Source organism: Ruditapes philippinarum, unplaced genomic scaffold (assembly GCF_026571515.1).
Source record: "Ruditapes philippinarum isolate M1 unplaced genomic scaffold, ASM2657151v2 ctg504_1_1_1_1, whole genome shotgun sequence".
NCBI lineage: Eukaryota > Metazoa > Mollusca > Bivalvia > Venerida > Veneridae > Ruditapes > Ruditapes philippinarum.
In genome coordinates this window covers 203,372-228,122 of record NW_026866357.1, presented here as the reverse complement: position 1 = coordinate 228,122, position 24,751 = coordinate 203,372, and the positions used below count along the sequence as shown (strand labels likewise).

The following is a 24,751-nucleotide window of genomic DNA, read 5'->3' as shown; positions in this document are numbered from 1 at the left end:
TCTGGATCCATGCTGGTCGCAAACCCAATATGTTGGTTTTGTCGTGACACGGCTCAAATTGTTATTGATAGTCATTGCACTTAACAGACGAGGATTAACGCCTTTGTTTGGCTTATTTTTTGTTATTTTATACTTGGGAGTTTATGTCGTTTATAGACAAATTTTCAAGGTCGCTTTCCACCGTTACCGCTGTTTGTTTGTATTGTACAAGGAGGCTTGAATGATTTCATGTTTGGAAGCTATTGAAGCATAGAAGTGTGCTGCATTCACTTAAGTGCATGCTCGTGGTGTAAAGGTGGAGTCAAACCAATTACCTACCCCACCCCAAACACACACAGACACACTTACACTCGACCACAAGCGGAAAAAGAACTCTCTCTATAGTAGCGCCGTATTTTTAAAGGCACATAATACATAAAAAAAACGATTGAAATTTTCCCGTTTTTAAGAAAGCGGCAAACATGAAAGTTTTTTTAATGCATTAATAAATGGTTTTAGAGTCTTTAATGTGCTTATAACACATTAAAAAAAGTAGTGTTTAAAAGTTCATCATTAAAGTAGCGAAATGTAAACAAAATACTAAATTCTCAGTACTAAACGTTTTCAGAAAGCTTCAGGAGCGAAATAGAAGTCACGCCCAAATACAAAAACAGGTTTTTTATCCCCCGGCCGAAAAATTTTCCGGCGGAGGTATATAGTAATAGTCTCCGTCCGTCCGTCCGACCTTCCGTCCGTCCGTCCTTCCGTCCCGAAATTTTTGGTCCGGAAGCATATCTCTAAAAGTATTTGAGTTATCAAACTTGAAAAACTTCATAGGTGGATAGACCCTCATTGAGGAGGAGTGCAGTGCACAAGAGTGATAACTCTACCTTGCAATGATTTTTGAGTTATTGCCCTTGTTATTTTTCAAAATTGATTTTTGTCCAGAGCATAACTCCAAAAAGCCTATGAGATATTAACATGAAACTAATAGGTGCATAGATCTCACTCAGGAGGTGTGCAGTGCACAAGAATGATAACTCTTCCTTTCATAATTTTTGAGTTTATTGCCCTTTGTTATTTTTCATACCCTAATTTTTTCAACCTGAGTGGAGCATAACTCCAAAAAGTGTTTGAGATATCAACATGAAATGTCATAGAAGGATAGATCTTATTGAGGAGAAAATGTTGTGCGCAAAGAATGAATAACTCTTCCCCTATACATTTTTTTGAGTTATTGCCCTTTGTTGTTTTTTTTCATGCTATTTTTTTCCAGAGCTTATCTGAAAAAAGTATTTGAGGTATCATCTTGAAACTTCATAGGTGGATGGATCTCATTGAGGAGGAGTGCAGTGCTAATGAATGATAACTCTGCCCTGCATTATTTTTGAGTTATTGCCCTTTGTTTTTTTTTCAAAATTAATTTTTGTCCAGAGCATAACTCAAAAAGCCTTTGAGATATCAAAATGAAACTTCACAGGTGCATAGATCTCACTCAGGAGGTGTGCACTGCACAAGAATTTAACTGTACCTTTTATAATTTTTGAGTTATTGCCCTTTGTTATTTTTCAAACTTAATTTTTCAATTCAATTTTTTTCTCAAAAAGTATTTGAGATATCAACTTGAAACTTCATAGGTGGATAGATTTTACTGAGGAGGGATGCAGCACACAAGGATGATAACCTACCATGCATTATTTTTCAGTTATTGCCCTTTGTTATTTTCATCCATCAGTATTCACATAGGTTTCAAATCTGTAATCACTATAGCCATCAGTTTTCATTACCAAAAGACCTCTTAAAATGGAATTATTCTGCTCTACTACATATACATTCTTCCAATGAGCAAACACATTCGGCGGGGGATGGCCATATTGACATGGCTCTTGTTCATTTTAGTTTATAAAAAATTTTTATGCAGGTATTTGTCTCATAATTCAAAAGTTGAATTATAAAATATCACATATTCACAGCGTGTTTGTTGAAAATCGGTGTATATCTATTACATTAGGTACACGAAAACCCCGGATCATTTCTATTATTCTAAATTTATATACTTTAAATACGGTGAGAAAACAAATACTAACATTGAAATATGATAAAAGAATTGTTATGTCAAGTAAAACCCGAAAGAGATGATCCAAAAAGATTATAAACACAAATATTAGAATAATTTTAGTGCAGTTAGTGGTTAAAAATTGTAGAAACTGATAATATAATCCTTAAGACAGTATATAATCAAGCTTTAGATGATAGCAACAATGGTCATAAAAACTGGGTTTCAAATGTAAAAAAGCTTTTGAATGATTATGGATTTTCATATGTATTTGATAATATTAATATTATTGACAAAAAAAAATATTTTTATTTGAATTTAGAAGTCGCGTTATTGATTCTTTTAAATAGGAATGGTATGCTACCTTAGATAATAGTTCTGTATTGTATATGTACAAAAATGTTAAATGTAGTTTTGAGTATGAACTTTATTTAGATATCTTGCCAAGATGTTTTAGATTTTACTTCTGTAGATTAAGAATGAGTACTCTGTCTTTGAGAATACAAACTGGCAGATATTCTAGAAATAGAATTGTTAGAGAGGAAAGGTATTGTTTATGTTGTAATGCTTCAGACATTGAAGATGAATTTCATTTTGTTTGTATATGTCGTTGTTATGCGGAGTTAAGAAAAAATATTTGAAAATTAAATATACCAGAAACCCATCAGTTTATAAATTTTTACAATTATTGAACTCAAATAGTAAATATGAATTAATTCAGTTATCCAAATTTGTTAAAGAAGCACTTGCTTTGAGGAACACACTGTTAAATGTTGAGTGTTAAACATCATAATTGCTCATTCTCCTGTTTGTATGTCTTTACTTTTTTAATTTGTAGTATACATATTTATCATTTCATTTTCTTGTTACTAGATAAATTAAGATTAAGAATTTTGAAAATGTCATACTTGCTATTACCATTATATTGACGTTATGCTTGTAAATATTATTGTATAATAGATGATGTACAATGTACAAATCTAAATAAAGTATCTGTTCTGTTCTGTTCAATAAACTTCCGTTTTTTTGAAAAAGTTTATTGAATGATTTTTAAATCTATCGTAGTAATATAGCTTAGTGATTAAGGTCCCTTAATTTGATAATTTCTACCAGCACCACTGTAGGTTCGAATTCGCTAAATGATTTTTATTGTGAGGATTTTATTATCAAACTACAGTGTAGCTGCACTTAGTCGAGCGTTCTGTCCTACCGACAGCTCTTGTTTCTAGTGCACATAGATCTAGTAAATATATTTTTCAACACATGGTCGGGTGATTTGGCGATGACTTGCATTATAGTTGTTTATGTTTTGCTGACATAGGAGCCTAAGTTATTTGATATAATTACTAACTGTCATTCAATGGTTGCGTCAATAAAAGAGAATGCAACTCGATACAGCGTTACTTGAAGTTTCTTGTATCATTTTAGTAATAAATAAACATGTTTTGGCGGTTAAGCGATACCATCATAAGACTAAGATATACGTTAAGAAACTCGACATTGAAGGTTTTAGACCCCTATTGAGAATCAAATAATTTGTAGCTGAAAGCTTTAAGCCTCGGTGTCACTTACACCCAGCAGAGCCCAGGACCATCCCGGTAAGTTACCGGGATGATCCGGGACGATCCGGGATGAAATTATTGTTGCGGTCACACTTACCCCGGCAGCACTACGGTAGTTCCCTACTAAACCACCCAGGATGCGCTCCGGATCATCCAGGGCAGAGCCCAGGTGAAGCTACGGTTCATGCCGGTGCTTCCCCGGTGGTTCCCGGATGACGCCGGAAGAGCCCCGGTTGACCCAGGCAGAGCTCCGGTCGATCCAGGAAGAGCCCCGGCAGAGCCCAGGACGATCCAGGCAGAGCCCCGTTAGAACCCCGGTGGATTGAAAACGCCCGAAAATGATAACATTGATACATAATTTTTTTATTGAATATGATATCTTTTGTTTTCAGAATAGTAATTTCATGATGATTTTCTGAAAAAACCCTTATGCCATACTGAATAGAGAATGGGAAGGCTTTTAATACAAACAAGTGCAATCATCGCAATTGTCGTTATTCTTTTGAAATGATCCGGGCTTTGCCGGGCTCTATACCGGGATCAACCGTAGCTCTACCTTTTTATTCCTCCGGGGCTCTGCCTGTAGTTACCGGGGCTCTGTCGGCATATACCCGGGCTCTACCGTAGCTGTACCGTAGCTCTACGGCTATATCATACCCCGGATCATCCCCGCTTTGTGCCGGCAGAGCTACGGTGCTTTCCCGGTATAACCCCGGTCGTTCCCGCAGAGCTAAGGATGAAGCCGGCAAAGCTATACCTTCCCGGATCATCTTCCGGACGCACCCCGGTGATATTAAACATTTTATTCCATCTGGGGTCGAATTCCGGATGTTCCCGGATCATCCCGGATCATCCAGGACGTTGCCGGCAGAGTTACGGATGTACCCCGGTTGTTCCCGGTCGTACCCCGGTCGTTCCCGGATCACCCCGGACGTCTACCGGGGCTCTGCCGGGATGTAAGTGAGACTGTAGCTTTATCAAAATATTGAATCGTTTATCTGTATGTTTGAAAGTTTGTGTGAAATGTTACAGCACAGAAAAAAAAGATCAATCTAGTATCACTATCAGATTATAGGAACAAATGGATTTTTTCAAAGGGCAAACATAAACTTTATAATGTTTAAATAATGGTGTTAGTTTAAGAAAATGTTAGATCTTGTTGCCAGAAGAAAACAGGGATCAATGTGAAATAGATTGCCATAAAGGTAGGAAAATGTAAACAAAGTAGTGTTTTGACTTCCATACAAAATACTGATCACTATAACTATATGCCATAGGGTTTTCCGCTTTCAATAATATTAAGATTAATTCATCAATATGTCAAGGTCATTTCATTAAAATATCACGCCTTAAAACAATATGTCAAGGTCATTTCCATTTAAGCAATATGTCAAGGTCATTTCCTTTTAACCAATATGTCAAGGTCATTTCCATTTAACCAATATGCCAAGGTCATTTACTCAGTATATGTTTAATTCAGAAAAGTACTGCCTTTAAATTTACTAAGTCTTTCATTTTGGAACGTCATGCTTTGAGTACGATAAAGTCGTATTAAAGAATGCATTATTGGATACTGTAGGTCGTTTTAAAGAAGTAGGTCGTAATTTGATATATGGGTCGTATACAGCGGGCGACAAAATCTCTGACTATTAGGATGTTTTCACGTGCTGTGAGGTTTCATTTATCAAACTGTAATAGTACATTAGATAAACATAATGTAAGGTGTTATTTATTAAAGAATAAATGATATACGATACCCTAAGTACCGTGGTACTTGTGATTACAGATTGGAAAAAAAGATATGGTTCAAATTGGGCGATTTAATCCTTTTGTAAGGTCAGTAAACTCTAGTAATCGAGAAGATTAGTTCAAAACATCTGTCATCATCTCATCATTATTATTTAATTCACCCAATACTTTACAATATTTTTGGTTTTTGTTAAACATTAAAACATATTTTGTGGTTGGTTAACTGTATATATGTTTAATTACAATATTTGATTGCAACGGTCAACGCAAGATTTGTTAACTTAGAGAGAGTCTAATTTGTAAACTGTGCATGTTTGGTAAACTTTAGATCTGATTGGTAAAGAAAGAAAGATTGGTGAACTCTCCGAACTCATTCTATGATTGTGATTGGTAAACTCAATATTTTGTGTATTTTGTTTACAACTGTAAAAAAGTCAAGTTAATTTTCCTGTGAACTGAACAGCACAGACTTAACATAAGTTTATTGAAAACTTATCATGGTAAGAACTGGGAAACGGCTAGTCTGGGTGTTTTCTTATAAAGTTACGAAAATATACAAAGTTTGTTAAAATTTGAGGAGGAAGTATTGATAGATCAATGATTTTCCTCTTGAGGTCTTTGATTAAACCACGAACAAGGAAAACTATGCACTATATGCACTAATCTGCTTTCAAATTACTTGCACTAAGACTGCTGGAGAAAGCTGAACGGAAATGAAGTTTTACATATCAAAGACTTCCAAAACCACAATTGTTGTTAATCATACAATGCCTTGCAATCTAGATATTTAACAAAATCTATCTTCTTCTGCTGTAGAATGTATAAACACTAAATTGGTATGTGTTTTCTGTCAAATTTAAACACGGACATTTGTTTATAAATTTCACAAACATTTCGAGCTGTTATTTATATTAAAACATTCCTTCGCAGATGGAGAGAATCTATATTTATAAAGTGAGTATATAAAATGATTATCACGATTTTTCAGAACCTCATTTTGCATGTATCTTTACAGTCATACACAAAGTTGGAATAAAATTGCACAAACAAAACGCTGGAACCAAATTCTTAAAGCAACTGAGTTGTTAGTTGTCGCACAAGTGATTTAAAGTAACATAATGTCATTTTTACTTATTTTTCGCTGTCAAGTTTAGTTGAATTAGTAATATGCATGTATATTTTAAAAAAAAAACCAAATTATATTAGTAACTATAATGATCGTATAAAAACGGCCTAAATTATATGATTTGAACGTTTACGATACATTTTGAAAGAAATTTATAGAAATTTCCTGTGGTCAAATGGATCATTGATTTTGTTTTCATAGTGAAATATAAAAGTAAACACAATTATGGCATAAGGTCAAGTTATTTTAATCTTTACCTATTCACTGATCATTTTCACTTGGATGGACATAATGCCACTATAAAAATAACGTGCATTGTATTATTATAACATTATAATGTTTATTTTTGTCGAGACTTGTCCCCACATTACCCTGTCTGTGTAAATGAAGGGGCTCATCGTGTCAACGTGTTTGCGGCGCCATTTTTATTCGGGAAGGCTAAAATCTGGACTTCGGTATCATTGCAAGAAGCCTAGAAGCTGCCGTCTATACAAAATATGTATCTAGAAAGCAACTCTCCTTGGACTTTTCCCCAAATGCCACTACAAATACTGATTTGTAAATGACACATGTCCTGTTTCAAGGATATATACTCAGTTCCATGTATTTTTGCATATCAAGATAGGTTTTAGTTTCGCAATTTTATTGTTCTTCCACGGTTTATTAAATGTTTTTATGACCCCGGGCATATAGTAATTGAACGACCGCCCGTCTGTCCGTCCGTAACAAGATACTCGTCCGATACATGAGGTAACACACCTATGAACGGCAAGTTGGATATTCTAAAAGTTCTACCTGTCACCGATGGCTTAATAATTTACACACTTAACTAATCCATACAAAAGTATATGATCCTTGGCAAGTTACAATAACCTAATGGCTTCTATTTGCACAAAGTTATAGAGCCCTTTTCAGCAACTTAGAAAATTGAATAATGGATTAACCAAACGGCAAGCTTGGAAATTATCTTATGTTAATATCTGACTAATGGCTTGAGCATAATTTTCACACTTACTTATCAATAACAATGTACATGAATATTGCCAAGTTTAGATAAATGTGTGCCATCTATTTTCCCAGTAATTCCCTTTTTATCACTTTGAAATAGGGCCTTGTATGGTTAACCCATCAAAAAAAAATCACACTAATTACTTAAATTTATTTAATGATATCTTTCATATTTGGTAGGTGGGAGTTAACCTTTAACGTGGTCCTCTAATGTTTTGTTAGGGCGTCTCTAGGTGTCAAGGTCCAAAGTCACTTGTTGTAAAACAAAATCTAAACATTTTGGTGCACCCCCCCCCCCCCCCCCCCCCCGCCCCCCCCCCCCCCTCAAACAGCCTTTAGTTTTAGGTTAATGTCTTTCATGTTTTATAATAGATCATTACGCAAGGGAGGTCCTCTGTCCTTCCTTTAGTAAGGGGTCATTCTTGTGGTCAAGGTCACCAAATGTCAGAGATAGATTTTTTAACACTTTTTACAGGTGTATTTAACCTTATTTCTTTTGACAGATGTCTTGTAATAATTTTTGTAGGAACATAAATTGAGGTATTTACTCATTTGGATGGAGGGTAGGGGGTCAGTTTGGTTCAAGCTCACCAGTGCTAAAAGTAGATTTTTACACTTTTTGCTCATACACGCCTTTATTTATTGACAGATTTGTAATTATAATTGGTAAGGAAGATAGCTTAATGGTAATTCTTCCTTTGGATGGAGTTTGGGGGGGTCAGTTAAAGGTCAATGCAACAGTGCTAAAAATTTAGATTTTTGAACACTTTTACCCATACAGCCTTTATAATATTGAAGATTTATTTCATATTTGGTAGGAAAATAAGTTGCATGATATTCTTTCCTTTGGATGGAGTTAGGGGTCATGTTGGGTCAAGGTCCAGTACTAAAAATAGATTTTTTTAACAACCTTTTGGGCCCATACAAGCCTTTTATTTTATTGACAGAGTTATTTCATATTTGTAAGGAAAATAACTTGCATGATATTCTCCTTTTGATAGAGGTAAGGGGTCAGTTGGTCAAGGGGTCAAGGGTTCCAATTACAGATTTCTACACATGATTGGTTTTCTTCCATACAAATTAGCTACTTCTCTCTGTAAAGATAAATTATTGACAACAGTGAGCGCGGGGGCATTTGTGTTTTTCAAACACAGATTCTTGTTTTTATCTGTTTCATACTTGTGCAAGACAACAATTCTCTAAAATTCGCTATGTTGATTAATTCAAACATGACGTTTAAATGACATTGACTACCAAAGTCATATTGAATTATATGCTTATTAATTAGATGGCCATACATTTTCCAGTGTAAGATTCTTATAATCTATATCAGCATAAGCGAGCGTTTGTAAGAAAACTTGCCTGCGAGGCCGTTTTAAATCTAAGCACAATCTGTCTACATTCTCATATATCGTTTTATCATTTTAGAGCTAAGAAGATGATCTCGTCTTTTAAAATTAGTTGTGAAAATCATCCAAATGAGAAATGAGAAAACTGGAGAGTGATCAAATAAACGTCTAGACGCTTTGGATAATAATAACGTATATTTTATTTTAATTTTAAGTTGAAAAAGGTGTTAATAAGTGTGCATGTTTCATGCAGTTTCATTCGTGTGATATGTGCAGTCATACTGAAGTTTTATCATCATAAACAGGGAGGTGATGTAATCGTCAGTACTTTTGGTTCATAGATGCACATTTTTGTTTTTGGTTTGTTTGATCTACTTCTCGAGAGTTTCCCTATGATTAACGTGTTAAATTGTCTGTGTGCTATTCGCTCTGTATAATTTTTGACAAATGGGTTGTTGACACGAATGTCAGAACAGAACTGAATAGAACTGAATTAAACAGAATAGAACAGAACAGAACAGAACCGTTTATTAAGTTTACAGTTACAGTTCAACATAGCATTATGTAATTTTACACAGTTCACGTGTCATTATTTCCACTTTAAGTGTACATGTATATGGATAATGTTAAAGGAACTCCACTGAGGTCCAGTTGCCTAAAATTGTAAAAATTGATAATTTTAATAAATCAACTGGTGTACTTAAAATAGAAGACTATGCAATAGAAAATTTATAAATACTCGGTATTAAATTGATAATCGATTTTTTAGGGCCATCGTGATCAATTTTCACAATAAAATGTATTATTCCCGGGGAACGAAGTCAGCGAATGATCTGAAATTTTGTACACGAGTTCAAAGGTGCATGTCACATTGTTTTGACCTAAAATAAATAATGCGACTGGCACCTTTGCATGAGTTTATTGGTCTAGACCTGTATCCAGTATAAATACAAAAATCTTGAAAAAAAAATTATTTTAACAACTCAGCAGAGTCCCTTTAAAGAGTAAAGTACTATGTATGAAAAGAAGCAGTGTGCGTGATTTTGGAGATTTTTTTGGTCTTAACATGTACATGTTCGACCTAAACTAAATACATGTACATTACCTCGCTTTAAAACGCATTCCGCTACACTGACCTTGAAGGACTTTTCCATATGTATGCTCCACAGGGGTATAAATATATTTAACAAAAAAAAAAAAAAAAAAAAAAAAAAAAAAAGAAAAATGAAAATGTTTCTCTACGAGAACTTTGGCTATCAAAAAACATTTATATTGTAAAATCTTACAGTCTATTTTTAGACATTTTTCCAAACAAACCCATAGTGCACCTGTACTCCATTGACATTGGGAGTACTTGCATTTTGTGTTTTGAAAACATGCGTAACTAAAAGGAAAAGCACAAAATGGGCTCGATACATTAAAATAAATATCTTTACATTTCATTTGTTTGATTTGGTATTAACATTTGTTTGTTTTTCGAGGGGGAAAGAGGTGCTTGGGTGAGAAAAGTCTATGAAAGACCCTTCAGAAATGTAAAACACCCACCGGTTGCCTTTAACCCTGACAATTATTGAAAATTTTATGGTCTTAAAAGTCTTTAATTTCTTTTATTTGAGATAATCTAAGTACAAATACTTTAAATATCGACACCAAACATTCATAATTAATGTACACTCTTTGGCTGTATTCAAATGTAAAAGTCAACAGCGCTAAGCCTCATTGCATACATACATTAAAGCTACTGTGTCAGGCAAAACTTCAGGTCATGAAGAACGTTTATCAATAAAATCGAATTCCCCCTTAAGGAGCCCGATAAAACCCAATAAGTTCGATACCGAAAGGCATGTAGAGAATTGCACTGAGGGGGCAGGAAGATTGTTGTACCGAGGGGCATGAAGAGTGTTGTACTGAGGGGCATGTAGAGTGTACTGCTGTACCAAGGGGAATGTAGACTGTTGTACCGAGGGGGCATGAAGAGTGTTGTACCAAGGGGGCATGGAGGGTGTTGAACCGAGGGGGCATGACAATTGTTGTACCGAAGGGCATGAAGAGTGTTGTAGTGAGGGGCATGAAAAGTGTTGTACCGAGGGGCATGGAGAGCGTTGAACCGAGGGGGCATGGAGAGTGTTGAACCGAGGGGGCGTGACAATTGTTGTACCGAAGGGCATGCAGATTGTTGTAGTGAGAGGCATGAAGAGAGAGTGTTGTACCGAGAGGGCATGACAGTTGTTGTACTGAAGGGCATGTAGATTGTTTTAGTGAGGGGCATGAAGAGTGATGTACCGAGAGGGCACGACAATTGTTGTACCGAAGGGCATGCAGATTGTTGTAGTGAGGGGCATGAAGAGAGAGTGTTGTACCGAGAGGGCATGACAGTTGTTGTACTGAAGGGCATGTAGATTGTTTTAGTGAGGGGCATGAAAAGTGTTGTACCGAGGGGCATGAAGAGTGATGTACCGAGGGGGCATGACAATTGTTGTACCGAAGGGCATGAAGATTGTAGAAGTAAGGGGCATGAAGAGTGTTGTACCGAGGGGAATGTAAAGTATCGTACCGCTGCACATGTTAACATTATAGAGTATTGTACTAAGGGATTTGTAGAATTCATACGGAAGTGCAAGGGGAAGCAGACAAACTTGTAAATGTTAAAACGTGTGCGGATGAGAAACGTTTGGTGTATATTTCCCACCATACTTTATTAACATAATTTTGAAATTATTTTCTGCAAAATTTGATGTCGGTTTAACTTGCATATAATGACATAGCGAATCTCGTCAATTTGAATTTTCATTGAAAAATTCACTTTTGCCCTACCCATCATAATTTTGATGAGGTTGATGACTTATTTAAGATTTATGTTATATTATATACTGTTTATACAACACCCTTTGATCCTCCCGACATTGAACTTAAACTTAATTGTATCGACATAATAGGTACTTGAACTTTCAAGTTTAAGATACTTCAATATTTATCTTTTTAATATATTCTTTATTTTCCTTTGAGTCTCATATCGATTGTAAATTATGTCTTCTTTTAATATTGTATCATTAAATACATGAGATAATAATAACGTTGAGATACTGATAAACGGTATGCGACTAGTACAGACAAATACGTGAAATATCTTATTCTCATAAACATATCAATGCTTGTTCAAATCATGACTATCAAATAAAAAAAAAACATTTGACCAACTTTTTAAAGTTTTTAGTGACATTGTTTTTGGTAAGACATTTATTGCAGTCTTTGTATGCAACGCAGCTATTGGCTATAAGACATTCAATCAATATTTGTGTCAGCCAATCAGATTTAGGCTCTTAGAGAAAAAACACTTCCGGTAAAATGGCGCAGTTTTTTTAATCTGCTAGATGGGAATGGTACGTTAACTTGGTATTTTCTGTATACGAAATACGTGATGAAACTCACATTTTTCCGCAGTTGTCAGAATTGAAGGAAAAAATGCGTCATTCCTGCGTGTTGTATAAAACACTCAAGAATTATACTTTCTTCATACCGCCTATGTTACACTTATGTAACCACAGGGTTTAGAAATGAATATGTACCCATGCAGACCGAAAGATAACTTATCTACAAACGCTGTAGGACTCGAGATAATTTTAAGTCCTCCCATATCTTTTTTTTCATTTTTTTTTTCATTTATCATTTTCACCGACTTTAAAAAAGCATTAATTTATGCCGTGTTATATCAGAATTTTATCATCTCTTAAAGTTAAGTTCCGGTTTTAGATACCATCGGGATTTTGTTTTTGAAAGGCTTAAGCTTTAGTTTATTAAGTAAGAGAATTATTTACTGAGATATCTCTCCGACGGCGTAGGTGTCCGCTAAAGGTTATGCATACATCCCGGCTTAAGTTATTGAACATGCAACTCTTTTCTTACCTATTTACGGAAGATCGTACCTTTTTAACTTAACGTGTTTTTTGTTTTTTAAAGTTAATTTGATTGTACATGTAATTATAAAAAACTGGATGTTTTAATAGTCAATTTTAATAGCTTTTTGCCAGATGTTATCATAGTTCAGATTTAAATTTGGCACCATTTTATGAATGACAAAACCATGTTTTGTTTAATCTTTGCTTGTAGTTTTGCCAAAATTACTGTCCCAAAATATTCAATAATACAAACATCGTAACTCCATTGATAAAGTCTACCTTTCAAAATTTGTAGGACACATTCCTCCAAATGTAACATATGTGTTTGCACCATCCAATGGACATCCATGCCAAATCTAATTACTTCATTTTATATGTGTATGAATGTAATCTACGCTTAATGAAGGTCCATCCGCCCTTTCAGGCACTGAGGGAACGAGCCCTCAGTTAATCTTTAAAATGTAAGGTCCTTTTAAAACTTTAAAGATTAAGTCTGTGTACTAAGATTTCTCAAACATTTTGGATTCTAGCTACATTTTCATTTCATCACTTATAATTGACCACCCAGTCGCACAAATTGTCATTTTATGGGTTGTTTCCAAATATAAAGAATCGTGGTGTAGGTTGTTGTTTCTTTAACCGATGATTCGCTATAAGCGAGTTCGCTACAAGTATTTTAGTATGAGATAAAGAAGGGCTAGCGAAAGTTTCCTATAACCGAGTGCACTCTATATCCGAGTTCGACGTAAGCGAGTTCGACTGTATGTTAAAAACATTCTAATAAATATACTTGCTATTAACTCGCTTTAATTTTAAGGCATGATATGTAACTGCAGTTTGCACTAATAGTATTTTTATGTTTTTCTTTTTAATTTAATTTTAATATGTGATTGTAAGCACTGGCTATAAAGTAGGTTTCTGGAAAATAAAAAGCTTTGCTATTTTCAGGGATATCGTTATTTTTGTGCATGTGTGATGTAAATCTGCATTGACAGTTATTATATATACTGGTGGGTTTCATTACTATGTTGTTAGCATCTAATGCACGACTTGTGTAAAATACAGAACACGCAAAAAAGAAAAAAAGGCAAGAAAAAAATTGCAAGAAATGAAAATGATGATGAGCATGATTCATTTATCCCCTCAAATCCCATCTTTCCCCCACCCGACCCCCAGAACTTACAAATGTAGTTGTTTGTAGCGAGACCAAGAGCATTTATGAACAACATGTATATCAAAATTATTGTAAATACTTTAATCAAATCAACCATTTATTTTGTTATGTGAGTGTCGCAGTGACGTGACGAGACCTATACCATGCACTCGTAACTTCTCGGTCTTTTCCGTGAAACTTCGAGCCGAGATGCCAATGCCATTTGTCACACAAATGTTAATGTGTTTTAGAAATCGCAACTTTTCGGTCTTTTATCGTCAATCATTGAACAATGATTATAAGGCATACTAGTCAAGGTGTTCCGAATGCTGTTCTTTGTTTCACCACTGTAAGGACATCCCATTTTTGACAACAGATCTATTGGTCAAATATATATTATGACAAATAAATATAATTATATTGTCACTCATCAACTCTTTTGTTTTCATATTTATCTGCATCAATTATTTCAATGGAATCATTTATTTATTTATTTTCATTTTGAGGAGGGGACGGATTTTATATATCTGAAAGATAGAACTTTTATTATTTCAATTGGCTATATAAAAAGAAAGTTTTAAGCGGTAAGGATGTACATTATAGTTTAATTTGACATGATTTCTTTTTCAGTATCAAACGTTAACCACTTAAGATTATAGAGCAGAAATGTATTATCATAAATATAAATTTGACATTTATACAGAAGTTTGAAAATTAGGGCACTTCCTGGAGATTTACTATGATTTTATAATCTTAGGTAAATACTACTTGCAAGTGATTGACTGATTGATTTTAATTGATTTATTGAATATGTAACATTTCCTTTTGAACATTTCCAAAATAGACTTGACCATAATTCTGAAATGCTTATTTCGAGAACTGTTTAAATATCCAATTTTGAATTTGATCTTTTAATTTATTATATAATAAAATATGCTCTAAGTTTTGGTATCGTTTAACAAAAGAATGATAAATTCCGGTTCCTTTGATGTGACTTGTAGGTATGCTACTCGTGTAATTATGATGTAAAAACAGAACAGAATAGAACGGAATGTGAATGAATTAGAATAAAATAGAATAGAATAGGATTGAAAAGAATTTAATTTGATAAAATTGAATACCATGTTTATGCATCGTATCGATAGAGATTTGTACCGTCCATCCGTCCGTCCGCTACAGCCTTTATACTCTGACTAACATACACACTGCTTGTTGGTGTTATTTTGGACCATAGGAACTTGGACAATTTTTAAAGCTAAAATTTCCATTGATTATTTATTTATTATTCTTTTGTGGAAAAAAATTCTTCAATGAATCCGTACTACGGATAAACATGCATGCAATGTTCCTGGTTGAATCAAACCAAGATCTCTAGTACATGGGTATCATGATTTACGAACACATCTTTTAAACGATAATTTTCTTGGCTATTTTTTTTTCTTTCGAGTATTTGAGATGTAAAACATGTAAGTTCAAGTGCTCATTCTCATTCTTGAGTCAGTATGATGTCGATTATAATGCACCGATTGTACCATAAAACATCCTACCCCCCTGCTGATATGCTGTAATGGAGTTGTCAGGTTTCGAATTTTGGGAATTTTGGAATTTTGCTGATTTTAGTATAGAATAATGACATAGCAGCAGACGATCATAGCGTCTGGTTAGACTACATAGAGGTGCATGATGATTCGTCTGCTTATAATCAATATACAAGATCGCTTGCGTTCCTCATTTATTATATATAATTATATGTGCAAGATAATGTTTGAAACATAACGAAAGTACGAGAGGCAATTTTGCACGTTATTTAAAAATGCTTTTAGTACGCAGTCAACTATTATTACTGTATCGGTAATTTTTAAAAGTTCGTCTGCTTATCATTGCCACAGAATAATCGTAGAATGGTCGTTTTAATAAATTTATTTTATATTTATAGTATACAATCAGTAATATCAATATTATGATTACCCGTCCTCCTCGTCGTCGTTTTTGTTGTTGCTATTACTGCTTCTATTGTTGTTCATGTTGTTTTATTATTTGAATATACATGTATCATGTTGTTGTTGTTGTCATTGCTATTTCTGTTGTTGTTGTTGTTTTCATTATAATTACTATTATCATTTTTATTTCCATTATTATTATTATTATTATTATTATTATATAAGAATGATTATTATTATTATTTCATTCAAAATAAATACAAGTTAATATGTAAAATAATTAATACAATTATCATAATACTTTATTTCAATTTATTTATAAAACCGCTAAAAAAGATTTTCACTTTTTTGTAATTTCAATAAATTCCCATCAAATACTGTGTCTATTCGACCCGATAGCTGGACACTATTAAAGTTTTTATTAGACGGAGTGGCATAAATTGATATGGTCAAGAAAGGGTCAAACGTTTTAGTGATTTGGATGAGATTTCATATAGATAGTTTCCAAAATACGTAAAGTCAGTTACACAATTTCTATTTGGAAGACAGACATATTGTCTTGAAAAGGTAACAAATAAATGCTGAGTGGACAGTTTGTCATTAAAAGGACAATGACCTTTATGTTGGAGAGAGGGTCAAGACAGGTCATGATAGGTCAATTTTAGAGATTGTGTGCAAGATTAATACCAAACCAATACGAAAATAAAGTAAAACCTTGCAATTACCTACTTCTTATTATGCATGGATGATTGAAAAAGATGAAACATAATGATAACTGCAGCTAAATTTGACAAATCTGCCATTCGCGGTTGTATCACTACTTTTTGAGTCCCGTATTTAGGATGACTCGCGCGGTCAAGCATTACTTTGGACGCCAACGACAATTCATAAAAAGATTCATCCACCTAACATGCAAATCAGTAAAATAGTTATAAACATTTTTGGTTAGACACATTTAAGGCCCATTAAAAACTGTGTGTTTTTCCCTCAAAAACCTTTCTTGTGTCCTATTAAAGTTTCATGAAAAAGATTAGCCACACCACGGATTTATGTCAATTAAAGTCCGTGGCCACACCGATAAACCATCTTGTTGTTTTTCGGCAATCAGTACAGTTATAGAGATTCAGAATTTGTATGAAAGTCAAAATACTAATTTGTTTACATTTAGTTTCTTTTATGACAAAAATTTCACATTCAGTGCTACTTTTTTGAGGTGATAAGCATCTACTCATCTTTACGTTTTCTAATGAAAAGACAAATTTATTCGTTTGGAAGGCATAATGCGCCTTTAACTTTATCGAATAAGATTAAAATCTAAATTATGCAATGCTATGAAAATAAACGAACGTCACCGAATGAATGAAGACGGACAGTTATCTAGATAGGGAATAAACTTGTCAGCGGCGAGACTTCTTGAAGAATGATTCAAGAGATTTGGAACAAGATATTAAAAACTAAATTAAAATCCAAAATGCAAATATATGCAATTAATTATAAAGAAATTTATACACGACCTCCGGTGAAGTCGTGATGTACAATCAAGCGTTTTCTTATCATGATTAAATGTCGCTTCTGTATCATTTAATCTCTATTCACCCCACCCACCCCGTTGTAAAATGCAACCGATGATGTAATCGTTGCTGCAAGAAATAGGTCTAAAACATGTTATCACGGTTATTAACCTTGAAGTTGATGACGCTTGTGCTGTTACGATTTTGTTGTTGATGTTGTTGTTATTGCTGTTTCTTTTTTTTTCATTTGTCATTGCTATACACAGGATGATAATTCGTCGGTCACGTCACGAGTTTGTGAACTTATTTATTTCTTAAATTTCCGTGTCATTTTAACGTCATTTAAGCGTCGTAAGGTCTTAGAGCAACCAATAGAAATCTTTTCATCTCGACGCTTTCAAAACAAAATACAGTAAAATGTGTATGTGTGCCATTGACGGATAGATCGGGGCCCAAATTATGATTAATCAAAGTACTGCAAGCTCTGTAGTATTTTCTGATCTTTGCAGTCTAAATCGTACAATATCTGTATGTATTATCATGTATAATTTTATTTTGATACACTATAATTCATCTTGCAGGGCATCGAGTTGCAGCGCTGCGTTTATATTTTTGCTATAACAGTTTGAGTTTGATACATACGGATCAGAAAATACAAAAAACACTCGCGTGCACCTCGAATGCTCTCTGCCCACCCATAGGCGAGAACGAAACACAAACGCACACTCAGTAATCATTAAGATGATATGACGAAGTTTAGAAATTGGGACGAAATTTCCATGAACTAACCATGAACTAACAACTGACGACTTTGCTAATAATAGAAACTGGCACATTTTAGTACAGCATCCGTTCCGTTAATTGGCGAAATTTGCATATCTGTTAAAAAAAGTAGGAAATTTATTATTTGGTTATGTAAACCCGGGAAATGACGTCTGCATTACACTTCCTGTAATGTAAAAATTATCTTGACAGCTATCGTCTGTCTTATTAAGGTACAAAAGGCTACCCTATATATAGCTTATGTAAATTCAATTATCTTCGGTAATTTCCGTGTCTCATCGACAAACTTCGGCACACTGCATGTCTTATTGGTAACATTGGCACGTTCAGGCAATTTCCGTGTCTTTGGCAATTGTCTTATTGGTTACTTCGACAATTTTTGTGTTTTATTGTTTACTTTTGCACTTATTCTATAGGTACATTCGACAATTATATGTCCTTTTGGTAATATTCTACTGATTCCATGCTTAAAAACTTAAATAATTAAAAACCAAAATAACGATGGGACCTCTAAAACTGAGGTCCCACATATGTATAAGAACCAGAGTTACCTCTGGAACATGGCATCTGCTGTATCCATGCACTGCCACGAACAAAATAACAACAGTTCTCAATTAATGGGCAACCAAAACGTGATTGTAAATTAACCTATACCTAAAATAATTAATTGAAATGATTGCATTCTGTGCTTTTAACGCAGTTTAAGGGTTATATTTGCATATTTTGACCTCTTTTCGTTGATTTACTTGAGTTGTGTTTGCGATTAGATATGTGCTGATTATTTTCTTTGTTCAGTGCACACTATTTTACTTTTAAATAGATTTTCGTAAGTTTCACGACAAATAGCATGAATCTGAAGGCATGCTGCTTTAACGTGCCTTTATGTTCATGTAAAAATAGCATTTATGTACGGAAATGTAAGAGCTAAAATGTGGAGGGCTTCTATATTTTTAAAGCAGTCAATACGTTTGCCATCTTTTGCTTGAATAATCGAAATTTGCTTTACCCTTTTTATAAGGTCTCGGAAAGAGGCGGAATTTGCCGAATATGTAATAAAGTTACGGAAAGAGGCGGAATCTGCCGAATATTGACGACATTGTCATGAATTAGATATCTTAATATACATATTACAGATAGCAATACAATTCAATTTGATGTTGAAAATGAACAAACCCTAAAAAAACGTTTCAGTTATTTTAAACTTTATTATATTGTGTGCATCTGTTTTCGTGGATAGGTCTATCTACGAATTTATGGTCCAACGAAACTTTATTTTGTGTACTATACGCATATATTATTAAATTATAGGCATTTAACTTTTTTGCAAAATTACATAATTGAAAAATCCACGAAAATGTTAATTTTCTTTTCTTTTTGTTTCCTTTGACAAAACCATAAAATTTCACAGTATTATGCATATTCAAAAAGGGTGATCTATTTAAAAAAGTGTCGAATGTGTTTGCCTGCCATGCATTTTTAAATATCGGTTTTCTAATGTTTCGAGTTACATGTATTAAGAAATGCGATCTATAAAGTAATTTTGCGAACCTATATAATAGTTCAGTTGAGACTAGTTTAATATTAAAAATATATCTACAAATTGTCAAACATTTGAAATGGTTAATATGACCAATACACTATATCATAACACAAAAATAATATCAGTGATATAAAGATTTTGACAAGTTATATGGACCAATATAATGGTTATATACCAAACGATCTCATACACACAGTTATATTATTGGTTATAAAGAGTTTACACAGGTTATATGGTCCTATATAAACGGCTGTTTTGAAATATAACTCAAACCGCTAAGCGAGGGTTATTTTGCAAACAACCGTTTGTATATGGTCATATAACAGGCCAGGAATCTTTATAAACGAATTTACATTACAGCAAGCTTGCTGTTTTAAAGAGAAAAAAATAAAATAATTTTTTCCCATAAATATACTGGCATATAAAACAATATTAAACTATATAAACGTTTAACCAATGAAACCGACGTAATAAACGTGCAGTATTATAAAACCTATGAAAGTATTAAAATACTGTATGATGTTTATTTAAAAAAATGAAAGAATATAAATGTATATATCTGCGCTAGTCATCGTCTGCTGGAAATCAAACGTGCATAATTTGATAAACATTAGCAAAGGTGTGGATATCATACAGATATAAATCTTTACCCCTTGCAGAAATTAATTAGAATGTTCTTAATTAAAGTTTGAAATTATTTTTATTTAATTATTATTTGATTATTATTTTTGCCAACAGGAAATCAGTATTTCAAATGATTCAAATATCAAATTATTTAAGAATCAGGTTATTTCTTGTTTATACTAGTATATAAGCGTAATGGGTAAGAAACAAAAGATTAAGTGTATTGAAATCTTGAATATATTGGGTTTCCATTGATGAGGTGATATCCTTTTTTCTTCCTAATGCTTAGTGCAATCGGAATTTATTGACCATTATTTATGCTTTGTCCGAAGTTTGACGGAAATGGCCGGGAAGATGCGATTAAATATTCGGTGTTTTCCCCTCCCCTATAAATGACGAGTAAATGTCGGTCAATGAAGAATCAGTAATTTATTTGGAAAATTTGAAGAACTTGTCAGAAGCTCTCAGTGTCAAAATATGCACTTTTTATAGAACTATTATTTCCACTCAAAAAACTTAAACGCTTTTATTTGTCAACATGTCACTACTGCAGTGCATTGCATTCCATACTTGACTCTTTTCCCCCTCGGTCTTTATTTAGATATGTAGAGTAAAACTACCAGTAGGTGGTGGAAAATGGTTTTAAGAGTTGCTTATATTGCATATTAATTATACTTCAAGTTGGGAGTGAAACACTCGAACAATCTTCCGAGGTATTTACATAATAGATGATATCAGAGTGTTCTAACTTACGTAACAGTTTACGCATAGATTTCATTTAATTCTATCAACAGTTTACTGAAATTATTTATTTTATAGCTATCAAAGTGCTTGTTTAACCTGCAGACATTGAGTAGTAAGGTATCATAAGTGAAGCAGATTTGGCGCGCGCAAAATACCGATATTTTCCTTACTTTATCGTAAACCCCCATTAACTTCGTGATTTTCGTGCAATTTTCTTCCTCCTGTATTTCCGAAGTTAATCGCTTTCTTTAAGTAGAGGTCGGTGCGTCGCTGATTGACAAATTATTTCACAGACTCGTGCGACTTGACTTTCCAGATTTTCTAGACGTATCTGTGTAAATGAAATTGATTATCTGGCGGAAATATCATGTCCCACGGTGATTCACGGTATAGAAAATTTCAGAAATTCTGAACGAATTTTCGCTTCGTATAGCTAGCATAGAAACGACATTGTGTGTGCTGTCGACGTCATTTTTAATGAAAACGTGTGATGTGTATTGAAACTAATTGATGCATAGAAACGGCATGGTTTATATCTGATACTATGTCACGAATGATTATTTTGTCTTATACCGCCTCCGTGGTCGAGGGGTTAGAGTCGAAGACTTCTAATCCAGTTACCTCTCTGGCGTGGGTTCGATCCCCGGGAGATGCTTTGGTTGTTTAGCGCGGAGGAAGGTAGACTAGTACTGGTGTAACTCTCCAGGAACGATGGTTAGGAAACTATCCGCCTACATGACTGAAATACTGTTGGGAAAAGGCGTGAAAGGAAACAAACAAACAAACAAACAAATAGTCTTGAAATGATTGAAAGCTAGTGCAGATACAAATATCAAATATTATTTAAATAGAAAGGTTTTGCAACTCGAGGCTGATGCACTTACGATTATTATAAAAGGATCTCTTTCAAATTGCAGAAAGTGTATAGATTCTAAGTTCAAAGTTCTCTTTTGAATTTTAAACACCTTCAAAGAGCATGTATGAAATTAATTATCTGTTGCATGCAAGTACATGTATGTTTCAATCAAAACATTAATGAGAGAACTATGCTCATCCTTTAGTTAGTAAAATATCATAATCACGGACATTGAAATCTATGAAATTCGTACTGGATATGTCTAATATGAAATATGAAATACAGGTCAAGTAAAGTCGGTCTTTTCCAATAAAAATGCCCATTTTCTTTAATGCCACTATTACATTCATATTTTGACCACCTATAGTGTGTAGAATTTTTAACATAACATATATGTACTTTGTGTTTATCTCATACATGTATTTACAAAGAAACGGTGTGTCAATTATCAATATTTTCTAACTCTGAAACTGAGCATAATTTATTTTTTAAAGATTTAAATTTAACTTCAGTGATACTGAATCTATGCTATTTTTTTTGGATTGCCCTTTAATGTGTGATCTACAATTTTATTCAATCTCTACATTTCATGCGTTACGTGTAAGTACGCTTATTATAATGCGTTAAAGGTCTTAATCTCCTTTTTAAGTAGTCAATGCGCCGTGAAATTTTAAATACACAGCGGCGTTTCATACCAATCTATAGAGGATTTTATTATCATTTATTATGTACCATATAAACAAATTCCGTCATAAAATGTTTTCAATCTTCATCTTTTCAATGTTATTTGTATAATAAATGTGATTTTCATACCGATATGGTATGAACTTAGCTTATCAAACGAAACTTTTGTTATATTACCTAATTCCAGAAATGAACGGATATGCCGAAAAGGCATTCTTTTTAGTTTTATTGTAGTAAAATCTAGGCTTTTATATAACTTTGTTTAAAAGTTTTATTTTCTACTCCCCTCTTTATTTATATGTTATACAATTAAGAAAATTGGATTTATCCCAAGTCGCTATCGTTTTGAATGCGCAAATGGTTATTGAACCTTGTTTTATGTATTTCGGAGTAAATATTTATTTTGTTTTATGCAATAACACAATTGATTGTAAAATCCATGCCGAAAGCCCTGTTTGAAGAACACATCCGGTGTAAAAATAAAATTATTTGCACAAAACATATTGCCTCTTTCGATCTATTTTCAGTTTACATAAACCTATACAGAATTCATTGTATTTCTTTCCCAGTCATTGGTGAAAGTTTGTGGCAAAAAAAAAAAACAAAACAAAAACAAAATGATTATTATTATGTCTACGTTGGTTTAAAGGATATTGTAAGAATTTGCAGTTTACTACTTATTTTTTTTTACGATTTTTTTAATTACGTTTCCATTTAACCAGAAAAAAACCATTGTTGTAAAAATAACATGATTTCACTGTTTTTACAAAATATTTATCAAATTAAGCTTTATAGACTTTAAAAAAATCTACCCAACAATTAAACTAATAAAGGGGAAAAAACTTGGCCAGTAGCAAAGGGTTAGCGCCGAATTCGAATACTACACTAATTACGTTATTCTAAATTACACACAAACAATATTGACGTTTTCAATACTAGTCGCAAAATGTGGGTAAAGATCTATTCCTTTTACATATTGGATAATACAGAAGATTAAATTGAATAGCTTAGATCTACTCGAGACCGTCAGTAAACTTTGCACCACTTTAAAGACTGTAATTGTCCTATAAAAAAATCCAGGCTATTAAAACGAACCTATATATTCTATATAGCTGTTAAATAAGGAAATTCATGGCAAGCGATTCTTCCGTTGAATTGCATAATTGTTATATCACAGCGAAAAAAACCCGCTGTTAATTTTTGTTTGCGAATATTTCATAAGCTTACATAAACATTAAATTTCTATATTCATAAAACTGATGAAAGCAAAACTATTGTTCAGCTTGCAAAAAGCGAACACCGCCCAACACAAACGGAGAGTTAAATAACGTAACAGTTATCACGTGACTTGCTTGACTTGCAGATATTTCTGTCCTCTCCAATTATTCTGACATTATATTAACAAATTTTTCCTCTCTTTTTTCAGGGTCATATGCTGGCGAAAATGGTATGTTGTATTTTATTTCGGCTTTGATAAAGTATAATCAACGAGGTGTACCGAATATGATTCTTTTACAACCCATATTCGCAGGGTAAGAACTGTTACACGCCGGATGGTTTGCTTCTGTTTTCGTCTTAGAACAGTTACGTAGTTCGTAGAAAACTTCACTAAGTTCTTCCGTTACTATTATTATAAATAGAGAACAAAGGCCGTGTATGTCATAAAATTGTAAAATATAAAGGCACAAGAACCCTCACAGCATAAACAGAAGTAATCCGAGAATGTCTGTGATAATCAGACAAATGATACAAAGGTTAATTAAGATCTATGGAACCAAACCGTCTCGTTGTTTGACATACAAACTTGTTGTTTTTTCCATATGCAAATCACAAAATTTTTAAGAAAGTTTTAACGTTGAACTTTGGTTTTACACCTCATTCTTTGTGATTAAAAGAAAATCATTCATTTTATCAATGTTTTATTTCTTACCTGATATAATATTATATGAGTAAAATTCCTCGAAGTTTTCTGCGAACTCCGTGAAGAAAGCAAGACGGGTTATCAGACGGTTTGGTTTTCATTTAGCGTGTAACAGTACTATACCCTTGGATATCTTTGGCCTCGATGTTTTTCTCTTAAAATTCAATGACACAGTGTTCTTGCGTTACAATGTGCAAGACGGTCCGATTTCCGGTAATAAACGTAATTGTAATTAGTCCGATGACCATAGTAATTGTAATTCATTTGGTA

The 24,751-nt window shown here is 33.4% G+C and overlaps 1 protein-coding gene across 1 annotated transcript in view; it reads left to right on the top strand.

Annotated features, from left to right (window-relative positions):
- Positions 1–24,751, top strand: part of LOC132732270 (uncharacterized) — a 62,649-nt gene that overhangs the window by 20,332 nt on the left and 17,566 nt on the right. The window contains exon 2 of the mRNA XM_060718661.1: positions 23,987–24,007. Coding sequence (XP_060574644.1) covers positions 23,987–24,007 — 21 coding nt within the window. The remainder of the gene's footprint in view (positions 1–23,986; positions 24,008–24,751) is intronic.